Here is an 11,795-nt window from a genome sequence, read left to right on the forward strand (position 1 = left end):
TAAAAACATCATTAACCATGAACCTATGAAGAAATAAAATATGAAACCATCTCCAACTGACATCCTTTCGGAATTACGCTTTCCACTTATTCCAAATTTTGAAAGGACCTCGAACTTTGTCCATTAATCTGTTGTTAAGAGATTTAACCAGGAATGAAGACTGATTGGGAAAATTATTATCTAACAATGCTTCGATATTCAAGGCACTGGACACCTTTGGTCAAAGACCAGGGCCCTACTTCATGGCTCTGCTTACCGCAGAATTCTGCCCTGATGATCACGATTCTCCGCTATTGCAAGCGCCGAGTTTTTGCGCTAGCCTTGTAAGCGTAGAATGTCTAGTAACGCGGAGTACACACGCACATAAGCCAAAATTCGTCGATAACCTGTGAAATACGCTTGAGGTTATAAGTTCATTGTTCCCTGCTTCCGTAAGCGCCGATTCTGTGCACGGTACAAGCAACGGGCTGAATTTTTGCCCAGTCTTCTCACTAGGTGCATTTCAAGAAATGTATAAAGTAATAAACCTGTGAAAATTTGGACTCAATATTTGTCGTCGAAGTTGCAAGAGATTGTGTTGACAGATGCTTGAATTAGAGATCTCATCTGAGGTCTCGAATATAAAAAAAACTACGCTACTTCATTCAGAGGGAGCCTTTTCTCACAATACTTTGTACTGTCAACAGCCCTTCATTGTTTGTTTTATACAAAGCTAGTTTGTTTGCTTACAATTATTATTTGAGTAACTACTAAAGTGTCCATCAGTGCCTTTAAGCGATGGGTTTAAGTGTTTATTCCAAGAAGTAGGGCCCTAGGTATTGCGTTTGCTTTAAAATGGAAATCACACAGTGAGCGCAAAATCTGCCGTTAAAGGCAGTGGACACTATTGGTAATTGTCAAAGAATAGCCTTCACAGTTGGTGTATCTCAACATATGCATACAATAACAAAAACTGAAAATTTGAGCTCAATCGGTCATTGGAGTTGCGAGATAATGAAAGAAAAATAACCCTAGTCAGATTAAGTTGTGTGCGTTTAGATGGTTGATTTCGAGACCTCAAGTTCTAAATCTTAGGTCTCGAAATCAAATTCGTGGAAAATTACTTCCTTCTCGAAAACTATGGCACTTCAGAGGGAGCCGTTTCTCACAATGTTTTATACAATCAACCTCTCCCCATTACTCGTCACAAAGATAGGTTTTATGCCAACAATTATTTTGAGCATGGAGGTAGGATAAGAAATTTTGAGTAATTACCAATAGTGTCCACTGCCTTAAAGCAGCTATATACTGGGACCAATTTCGTAGGCATGCAGGAATACAAAAAAACGTAAGCACATAAAAGTATTGCTTAGCAGAAACAGATTGTTAGCAAAAGAAGTTTGCATATTGTGGCTATCGTGGTATTTATGAGATTGGGTCCAGATCGGATCTCAGGTTCCAGATCCACCAAAGTAAGGTGCGCGACATGAGGATTTTTACAGTTACACACAGATGTGTTTAACAACCTTGTAAACTAAGTACTTGTAAAATCACAGGCATATTACTCGGGTGAGATTGGAACCCACGACCCTTGAAATTCTAGAGCAGTGTCATACCAACTAAACCACATAGATTGCCCGGTGGCTACACTAGAGCAGTTCGGATATTATGTTTTAGCAGCGGGTACTGCGAACGATTTATTAATGTTAAATTTGCATCGGGGATAAAGAATATTCATTTTGTTTTTTACCCACACACACCGACGTGTGTTAGCACTGTACATATGCCTACTCAGTACTCGGTACTCATATTTATTAAACCATCCTTCCACCATGGTTAATCTTAAAACGAAATGGTGCATTGCCAACTGCTCATGAAAGCTGTGGGACATCTTAAAGTTTGTCCCGTTGTTATACAGAGAATCTTGCATCATCCATTGATTCCAATAACAAGTCAAGGAAATAGTTGACATTCCTAGTTCAATGAAGCATAACCCTGTATAGAAGTGGCGCTAGAAAATTTAGGTCAGGCCGCTATACGCCATAGGATACATGTCAATACCTTACATTATAGTAAATCAGTACTATCGAGAAACGATGTATAAAAAAAGTGGAGCCGACTGGGGTTTACACTGACTTGCCATTCGAAACAGCATTATTTCGACTGAAAGCTCCAGTCGATCACAAACGCAACATCAAACGAGGCTGGTGTAAGATTTAAAGAGCTTTGAGCGGGGAGAGGCACAACAGCTAACAATAGCGAGAAAATAGCACCGTTTTCATTTCTGCGGACAGTTGGAAATTCGGTTGGGAAAACTGATACAAGCAAATCTGGTCGGATAACCATCATCCAACGTCTCGAGAGATGGGAGAAAAACCAGCATTTCCTCAGAGGACAGACAGAGAGTTTTAGTATCAGAGGAGGCATCCAAGAAAGAATTGGAGCTAAGAAGACCGTAGATGCCAAGATGGCTACAGGACACTTTCTGCAAACTGTCATCTTTTACGAGGTAATGAAACTGATGTGTCGGTGTAATTGTTATGTCGCCCGATACAGAACCCTATTTGATGCCTATACGCAAAGCAAAGGCGAATAAAAGTTGAGTTTTGTTCGGTGGGAGGACTTAGCGTTGGCTGCAAGAATGCAACAGCGCGGTAATAGTTGCCATACCTATAGACCTGGCGGCCATATACTTTCGTATTATTAAATATAGTGTACGGATTTACAGTACAAAGAGTCCTATACAGATCTACCATTCCTAGTTCATCGAAGCATTACCAGGTGTTTTTTTAAAGCAAAGGAGGCGCTAGAAGATTTCAGTTCAGCCCGTTATACGCCAAATAGTCTAGTCTTTAAAGGCCCCCCAAAAATGACTTGACCTGTAGACGAAATTGCAACACCACATCGAAAAAGTAGAAAAAAGCAAGCGGGTAAAATATGCATTGTTTGTGAAATTTCAAGTTGCCATTTTGCCTCTAGGTACATTAATGTATGTATGTATCCCTGGTAGTAGTCAAAGTTATATCATTTTCACTTCAAATTTTGAAATCAATTTTGAAACAACCCAAAACAATGTATCACGTAGAAAAAAAGGAACCACGAAAAATAGTCATAACTGCATGAATTCAAAATTGTCTGTTTTCGCCTGTTTTTCACTATGTGTATGTGTGTACACGCCCTGATAGTTCCACAATAATTGATATCTTGTCATATGTCTCTTGAAACAAGGTAACCCTCCCGAATAATGTATCAACCATATTCGAGGTATCACAAATGCAAATACATTTTAATTGAATTTGTACATTTAGAGTTACGCGCGTATTATGCACTAACAAGTAATGCAATAATGATTGCGTCTTTAAATTATGTTTGACGTCTTGGACTTAGCACCCTAGGTTGAAAATGTTAAAGGAACACGTTGCCTTGGATCGGTCGAGTTGGTCTTTGAAAAGCGTCCTGTAACCGCTTGTTATGGTTAGAAAGATGTTGTTAAAGTAGAATACAATGATCTACACAAATATGCCTCAAAATTGAGTGGTTTTCGTTTTACCTCGTCGATAAACACGGTCGGCCATTTATGGGAGTCAAAACTTTGACTCCCATAAATAGTCGACCGAGTTAGTTCACGACGTAAAATGAAAACCGTGCAATTTTGAGTGATACTTGTGTGGATCATTATATTCTACTTTTAAAACATCTTTCTAACCATATGCAAACGGTTTCAAACGCTGTTCATAGACCAACTCGTCCGATCTAAGGCAACGTGTTCCTTTAAGGAGGTTCCAAACTTTACAAGTTTTTTATCCTCGCCCTGTCATGGGGGTTCCAGTATAATTTAATTAAATTTGTTTAATTAAGATTACGTGCGTAACAAGCCCCTACAAATGCTTGCAATAATGAGTGCACCTTTTTAAGGCCTGACCACACAAGGTCAGTAGATGTTAGGGAGGTTGACAGCCTTACCTAGTGGTGCCCAGTCTAAGGTGTCCAGCATAATTTAAAGCGCAAGTGACATAATTATTTCAATAACTTTTAGTGCATACGTGACGTAATACTTATTAAACTAAGTTCAGTCCCAAAAAATACTTAAACCCCCATAACCATGCTAGAGATAATACTTTTGCAACCCCTCTCTAATATCTTCCGTTCCAGTGGTGACCGGTCCAAGGCGACAGACATAAATTAAAGCAGTCTCGCATTTCTTGTTAGGCATTAAACGCAAGTAACTTAAATTAAACAAATTTAGTTTCACTTTATTGTCACCTTAGATGCTTTATTTGGTAGGGTTAGTTTCAAGAGACAATTGCATGCAAATTCAGTGTGACAGTGATATCAATAGACCGATCCAGAAGGCACCGCTCACGACGCACGTGTGATCAAGAACACGTGGGGCTCTCCAATGCTTTTCTGCAGAACTCTGCCGCGCGCACCAAGATACGCGCACACATGTCGGACCTTCGTTGCTTTGTGATTGGTCAATACGCAATTGGGCGGAGCTTAGTGAATCGGTCTATTAAACAACTATCAGGGCGTGTGCACACATAAACTAGTGGAAATAACAGGCGAAAACGGCAATTTGAACTTGTGCAAGTTTCCAATATTTCTAAACTTGTATACATTTTCTATGCTTTGTATTTTTAAGTTTCAAGAAACGTTTGCATTAAAATTTGAGGTGAAAGTTTTCTTAATTGTACTACTATCTGGGCCTAAGAATGTTCAAATAGAATTGAAAATATTGGCCAAAAGTAGGCGTCCTTTTTTGGCTTGCATCGCTTAGATCCAAGCCACAGACACAAAACAAAAACACTAAACTGTAGCCAATGATTTACGCTTTCCGTTGGTGTATAGTATGTGCGAATCAAATAATGTATTGGATATTATATGGGCCTCCGTGTAGTGTCATTATTTGGAGAAAAACTTACTTTTTTAGCCTTTTTCTCCCTTAGGGTGAGGGGTAGCTTTTTCGCCGCCCGTGTTGCGCAGATTTATGCGTCAGACACGAAACAATTATAAACGTGTAGCCCTTGAATAGGGCTTTCCTCTGGTGTATAGTATGTGTGGATCAAAAAATGTCTTCGGGTTCAAAATAACCTTTGTACTTTGAATTTCTCTCCAGAACGGCTAATATTGACGTCCGGAAAACACTCTTCGTGCCAACCATTCGGAGTAGGCTTGCTTAAACGTTTTTTAGAGCACCACGGAGTTGATGGAGGGTCTCCGCAAGTTGATTATCGGATGCGGTATTATTCAAGCCAAACACAGGTACCCTGATTATTTCTCTAGCCTACCAAGTTCAGGAATAATGGTCAAGTTCATAGACTCTGAGCGAACTTGTATGCCAACCATTTTCGGCACCCCGATTCCTGGCATTTTCAAACACGCCAAAATGGCCGAAAATGGCTCCCTCCTTTGTCGGCTTGCATCGCTAATACCAAAACCAGATACACAAAACAAAAACATGAAACTGTAGCCCATGATTAGCGCTTTCCGTTGGTGTATAGTATGTGCGAATAATGTCTTGGATACGATATGGGCCTCCGTGTAGTGTCATTGTTTGAAGAAAAACGTACGTTTTGAGCCTTTTTCCCTTAGGGTAAGGAGTAGCTTTTTTGCTGCCCTTTTTGCGCAGGCCTTGAATAGGGATTTGGCAAGGGGGTATTTTGGGTGCGTGGTTCTAGTCATGGTGCGAAAAAAAAGAACTTTGCAAAAATCTGACGTAAATTAAACGTCTTTGATTAATACTCGTTTTTATGCAAATCTTTAGTCTCGAGAATTTGGGAGCAATTCTGCCTAAAATGAGCGCACTTTTGTGCTTTTGGAGGCTTATTAGTGAGTAATTATTTTTTTTACTTTCATTTCACGTCAGATTGTCTACTTTCCGGGGGGGAAATGCTAAAAAATCATCTTTTTTAGTAATTACAAATAGTGCCTTTAACAGCTTATGGAACTAGCCCATGGATGTATGACTTCGTACATCATTTCATAGCTGACCAATTATAACTCAGAAAGTAAAAGCCCGTGAAGATTCCATTGATCGCTACTGCTATAAGATCGTATTGATTAAGAAGAGCGCTTTTGTGATCCAATTTCTTTGTTATTTTTGGTGTGGGGCTTGCATGCTCCTTGGCTAATTTGAATGTGAATAGCCCAGTTGTGAATAGTTCTTCTCAAGTAAGCACGTGATTGAGTGGAAATTTCTGCTACGAAACCTGCACACAGCACGGTTGAGTGACTCGCCAATATGCCGCGGTTGGAAGTGCTTGTTGGTGGACCTGTATGCTGTGCTGTTTTGCTTTGCTTTGCTGTGCTATGTTTTGTGAGTACTGTTTCAGTTGTAGTTTCAGTTGTAGTTTCAGTTGTAGTTTCAGTTGTAGTTTCAGTTGTAGTTTCAGTTGTAGTTTCAGTTGTAGTTTCAGTTGTAGTTTCAGTTGTAGTTCCAGTTGTAGTCCCAGTTGTAGTCCCAGTTGTAGTCCCAGTTGTAGTCCCAGTTGTAGTCTCAGTTGTAGTCCCAGTTGTAGTCTCAGTTGTAGTCCCAGTTGTAGTCCCAGTTGTAGTCCCAGTTGTAGTCCCAGTTGTAGTCCCAGTTGTAGTCGCAGTTGTAGTCGCAGTTGTAGTCGCAGTTGTAGTCGCAGTTGTAGTCGCAGTTGTAGTCGCAGTTGTAGTCGCAGTTGTAGTCGCAGTTGTAGTCGCAGTTGTAGTCGCAGTTGTAGTCGCAGTTGTAGTCGCAGTTGTAGTCGCAGTTGTAGTCGCAGTTGTAGTCGCAGTTGTAGTCTCAGTTGTAGTCTCAGTTGTAGTCTCAGTTGTAGTCTCAGTTGTAGTCTCAGTTGTAGTCTCAGTTGTAGTCTCAGTTGTAGTCTCAGTTGTAGTCTCAGTTGTAGTCTCAGTTGTAGTCTCAGTTGTAGTCTCAGTTGTAGTCGCAGTTGTAGTCGCAGTTGTAGTCGCAGTTGTAGTCGCAGTTGTAGTCGCAGTTGTAGTCGCAGTTGTAGTCGCAGTTGTAGTCTCAGTTGTAGTCGCAGTTGTAGTCTCAGTTGTAGTCTCAGTTGTAGTCTCAGTTGTAGTCGCAGTTGTAGTCGCAGTTGTAGTCGCAGTTGTAGTCGCAGTTGTAGTCGCAGTTGTAGTCGCAGTTGTAGTCTCAGTTGTAGTCTCAGTTGTAGTCTCAGTTGTAGTCTCAGTTGTAGTCTCAGTTGTAGTCTCAGTTGTAGTCGCAGTTGTAGTCGCAGTTGTAGTCGCAGTTGTAGTCTCAGTTGTAGTCTCAGTTGTAGTCTCAGTTGTAGTCTCAGTTGTAGTCTCAGTTGTAGTCTCAGTTGTAGTCTCAGTTGTAGTCTCAGTTGTAGTCTCAGTTGTAGTCTCAGTTGTAGTCTCAGTTGTAGTCGCAGTTGTAGTCGCAGTTGTAGTCGCAGTTGTAGTCGCAGTTGTAGTCGCAGTTGTAGTCGCAGTTGTAGTCGCAGTTGTAGTCGCAGTTGTAGTCGCAGTTGTAGTGGCAGTTGTAGTCGCAGTTGTAGTCGCAGTTGTAGTCGCAGTTGTAGTCGCAGTTGTAGTCGCAGTTGTAGTCGCAGTTGTAGTCGCAGTTGTAGTCGCAGTTGTAGTCGCAGTTGTAGTCGCAGTTGTAGTCGCAGTTGTAGTCGCAGTTGTAGTCGCAGTTGTAGTCGCAGTTGTAGTCGCAGTTGTAGTCGCAGTTGTAGTCGCAGTTGTAGTCGCAGTTGTAGTCGCAGTTGTAGTCGCAGTTGTAGTCGCAGTTGTAGTCGCAGTTGTAGTCGCAGTTGTAGTCGCAGTTGTAGTCGCAGTTGTAGTCGCAGTTGTAGTCGCAGTTGTAGTCGCAGTTGTAGTCGCAGTTGTAGTCGCAGTTGTAGTCGCAGTTGTAGTCGCAGTTGTAGTCTCAGTTGTAGTCGCAGTTGTAGTCGCAGTTGTAGTCGCAGTTGTAGTCGCAGTTGTAGTCGCAGTTGTAGTCGCAGTTGTAGTCGCAGTTGTAGTCGCAGTTGTAGTCGCAGTTGTAGTCGCAGTTGTAGTCGCAGTTGTAGTCGCAGTTGTAGTCGCAGTTGTAGTCGCAGTTGTAGTGGCAGTTGTAGTGGCAGTTGTAGTGGCAGTTGTAGTCGCAGTTGTAGTCGCAGTTGTAGTCGCAGTTGTAGTCGCAGTTGTAGTCGCAGTTGTAGTCGCAGTTGTAGTCGCAGTTGTAGTCGCAGTTGTAGTCGCAGTTGTAGTGGCAGTTGTAGTGGCAGTTGTAGTGGCAGTTGTAGTGGCAGTTGTAGTGGCAGTTGTAGTCGCAGTTGTAGTCGCAGTTGTAGTCGCAGTTGTAGTCGCAGTTGTAGTCGCAGTTGTAGTCGCAGTTGTAGTCGCAGTTGTAGTCGCAGTTGTAGTCGCAGTTGTAGTCGCAGTTGTAGTCGCAGTTGTAGTCGCAGTTGTAGTCGCAGTTGTAGTCGCAGTTGTAGTCGCAGTTGTAGTCGCAGTTGTAGTCGCAGTTGTAGTCGCAGTTGTAGTCGCAGTTGTAGTCGCAGTTGTAGTCGCAGTTGTAGTAGCAGTTGTAGTCGCAGTTGTAGTCGCAGTTGTAGTCGCAGTTGTAGTCGCAGTTGTAGTCGCAGTTGTAGTCGCAGTTGTAGTCGCAGTTGTAGTCGCAGTTGTAGTCGCAGTTGTAGTCGCAGTTGTAGTCGCAGTTGTAGTCGCAGTTGTAGTCGCAGTTGTAGTCGCAGTTGTAGTCGCAGTTGTAGTCGCAGTTGTAGTCGCAGTTGTAGTCGCAGTTGTAGTCGCAGTTGTAGTCGCAGTTGTAGTCGCAGTTGTAGTCGCAGTTGTAGTCGCAGTTGTAGTCGCAGTTGTAGTCGCAGTTGTAGTCGCAGTTGTAGTCGCAGTTGTAGTCGCAGTTGTAGTCGCAGTTGTAGTCGCAGTTGTAGTCGCAGTTGTAGTCGCAGTTGTAGTCGCAGTTGTAGTCGCAGTTGTAGTCGCAGTTGTAGTCGCAGTTGTAGTCGCAGTTGTAGTCGCAGTTGTAGTCGCAGTTGTAGTCGCAGTTGTAGTCGCAGTTGTAGTCGCAGTTGAAGTCGCAGTTGAAGTCGCAGTTGAAGTCGCAGTTGAAGTCGCAGTTGAAGTCGCAGTTGAAGTCGCAGTTGAAGTCGCAGTTGAAGTCGCAGTTGAAGTCGCAGTTGAAGTCGCAGTTGAAGTCGCAGTTGTAGTTTCAGGTGCCTGGCTACGAGCCACATCCCAGAGGGTGCCTGACTACGAGCCACATCCCAGAGGGTGCCTGACTACGAGCCACATCCCAGAGGGTGCCTGACTACGAGCCACATCCCAGAGGGTGCCTGACTACAAGCCACATCCCAGAGGGTGCCTGACTAGAGGACATCATCCCATGTGATTGAAGCACATCAAACATTGGTAGATGGCTAGAAAATGATCTTGTTAATTCAAGGGGTCTCGGTTTAAGACTTGGTCCCTCTTAGAAAACTTTTTGGTTTAGACCCTCAAATGGTGTTGGAAGTCCCATCCCCTACATGGTTCCTTTCAGTTGATGTATGCCTTTAAAAGTGCTTGCCCTAACCAAGTTTTTTTGTGTGGATCTTTTTAGTGCCTGACTACGAGCCACATCCCAGAGGGTGCCTGACTACGAGCCACATCCCAGAGGGTGCCTGAATACGAGCCACATCCCAGAGGGTGCCTGACTACGAGCCACATCCCAGAGGGTGCCTGACTACAAGCCACATCCCAGAGGGTGCCTGCCTAAAGGACATCATCCCATGTGATTGAAGCTCATCAAACATTGGTAGATGGCTAGAAAATGATCTTGTTAATTCATTGGGTCTCGGTTTAAAACTTGGTCCATCTTACAAAGCATGGTGGTTTAGACCCCCAAATGGTATTGGAAGTCCCATCCCCTACAAGGTTCCTTTCCTTCGATAAATGCCTTTAAAAGTGCTTGTCCTAGCCGAGTTTTTTTTTAAATCTTTTTAGTGCCTGACTACAAGCCACATCCCAGAGGGTGCCTGACTACGAGCCACATCCCAGAGGGTGCCTGACTACAAGCCACATCCCAGAGGGTGCCTGACTACAAGCCACATCGCAGAGGGTGCCTGACTACGAGCCACATCCCAGAGGGTGCCTGACTACAAGCCACATCCCAGAGGGTGCCTGACTTCGAGCCACATCCCAGAGGGTGCCTGACTACGAGCCACATCCCAGAGGGTGCCTGACTACGAGCCACATCCTAGAGGGTGCCTGACTACGAGCCACATCCCAGAGGGTGCCTGCCTAGAGGACATCATCCCATGTGATTGAAGCACATCAATCATTGGTAGATGTACCATTTAAAATCAGCATAGCATACAACATCATCATCACCACCTCATCTAAGGCGTCATGACAACAGATGAACACATTGTCAACAGAATGGAACCCAAGTACACGAATGAGACGAAGAGACAGACCAAGTTGGCGTTTAGATGGATGACATCAAGCAACAAGCACAAGAAAGATCAAGGTGGAATGGTGATGAAGAAGCCTTCCTTCTGCAGTATGGAGCCACATAGGCTAGATATTATGTCACTTACAATAACAAAAAAAAAGATTTGTGAAGATTTCACATTTCGTTGGCCTGTTTAATTCATTCTTGGAAGTATATGTGCTTTTAGAAATATTGTCAACATACTTGCAAGTATGTAGACAGAATACATAATAAACTTGTATCGAGGTACTATACAAGTTCATGTATTCACATACAACAGTTGCATGTTTGTAATGAGGTACTTCATTACAATCATGTAATTATAACATGCTTGCAATAAAGTACCTTATTGCAAGTATGTAAAAGTTTCATGTGCGTAATGAAGTACCGCATTACAACCATGAAACAAGTTAAGTTAGTTTGTAATGCAGTTTGCTAATTACAAAATACGAAACAACATAATTTTATTTGTAGTAAATTCATAACAAATGAAAAGAGAATTTTTAAGTGTTTATTAGACATTAAGTTTTGTATTGTTACTACTTAATTTGAATAATGAATCAAATATAAAATGTAACTTTTGTAATGTGTCATTCTGTCTATCAATTATTTATAAGTCTAATTAGTTACATGGTATTTGTTCTGGGGTAGCTTACATGGTGGCCACCATGGTTTTTTGTTGGTAACTCTGAATAAAGCTTTTAATGTGAAAGGTCATGCCATTGTGTCGTGTGAAAATGGAGGTTGGTTAAGAGTACTCATTAAACGAGTTTATTTAAGTACAAGAGTCATGACAATGTCATAGAGTACTCATTAACGAGGTTAGTTAATAACAAAGGGAATGACAATGTCATAGAGTACTCATTAACTAGGTTATTTAATTACAAAGGTCATGACAATGTCATAGAGTACTCATTAAAGAGCTGATTTAATTACAAAGGTATTGACAATGTCATAGGGTACTCATTAACGAGGTAAATTAATACCAAAGGTGATGACAATGTCATAGAATACTCATTATGAGGTTAAATAATTGCAAAGGTGATGACAATGTCATAGAGTACTCATTAACGAGGTTAATTAATTACAAAGGGAATGACAATGTCATAGAGTACTCATTAACGAGGTTAATTAATTACAAAGGGAATGACAATGTCATAGAGTACTCATTAACGAGGTTAATTAATTACAAAGGGAATGACAATGTCATAGAGTATTCACCAATGAGATGATTTAATTACGTAGGTATTACCAATGTCATAGGGAACTCATTAACGAGGTTATTTAATTACAAAGGAAATGACAATGTCATAGAATACTCATTAACGAGGTTAATTAATTACAAAAGGAATGACAATGTCATAGAGTACTCATTAACGAGGTTATTTAATTA

At 41.8% G+C, this 11,795-nt stretch overlaps 1 protein-coding gene across 1 annotated transcript; it reads right to left on the bottom strand.

Annotated features, from left to right (window-relative positions):
- Positions 1-11: 11 nt before the first annotated feature.
- Positions 12-11,072, bottom strand: LOC139951821 (uncharacterized). The gene is made up of 4 exons (XM_071950887.1): positions 11,059-11,072; positions 9,022-9,151; positions 8,386-8,499; positions 12-23 (listed from the first exon to the last, which is right to left on the bottom strand). The coding sequence occupies exons 1-4, from the start codon at positions 11,070-11,072 to the stop codon at positions 12-14; spliced, it is 270 nt and encodes an 89-aa protein (XP_071806988.1).
- Positions 11,073-11,795: the final 723 nt, after the last annotated feature.

This window comes from Asterias amurensis, chromosome 19 (genome assembly GCF_032118995.1).
Source record: "Asterias amurensis chromosome 19, ASM3211899v1".
Lineage (NCBI taxonomy): Eukaryota > Metazoa > Echinodermata > Asteroidea > Forcipulatida > Asteriidae > Asterias > Asterias amurensis.

Coding starts and splice junctions, on each gene's coding strand:
- LOC139951821 (XM_071950887.1), bottom strand. Junction 8,500..9,021: donor CTTCAACTGCGACTTCAACT/GCGACTTCAACT, acceptor ACAACTGCGACT/ACAACTGCTACTACAACTGC.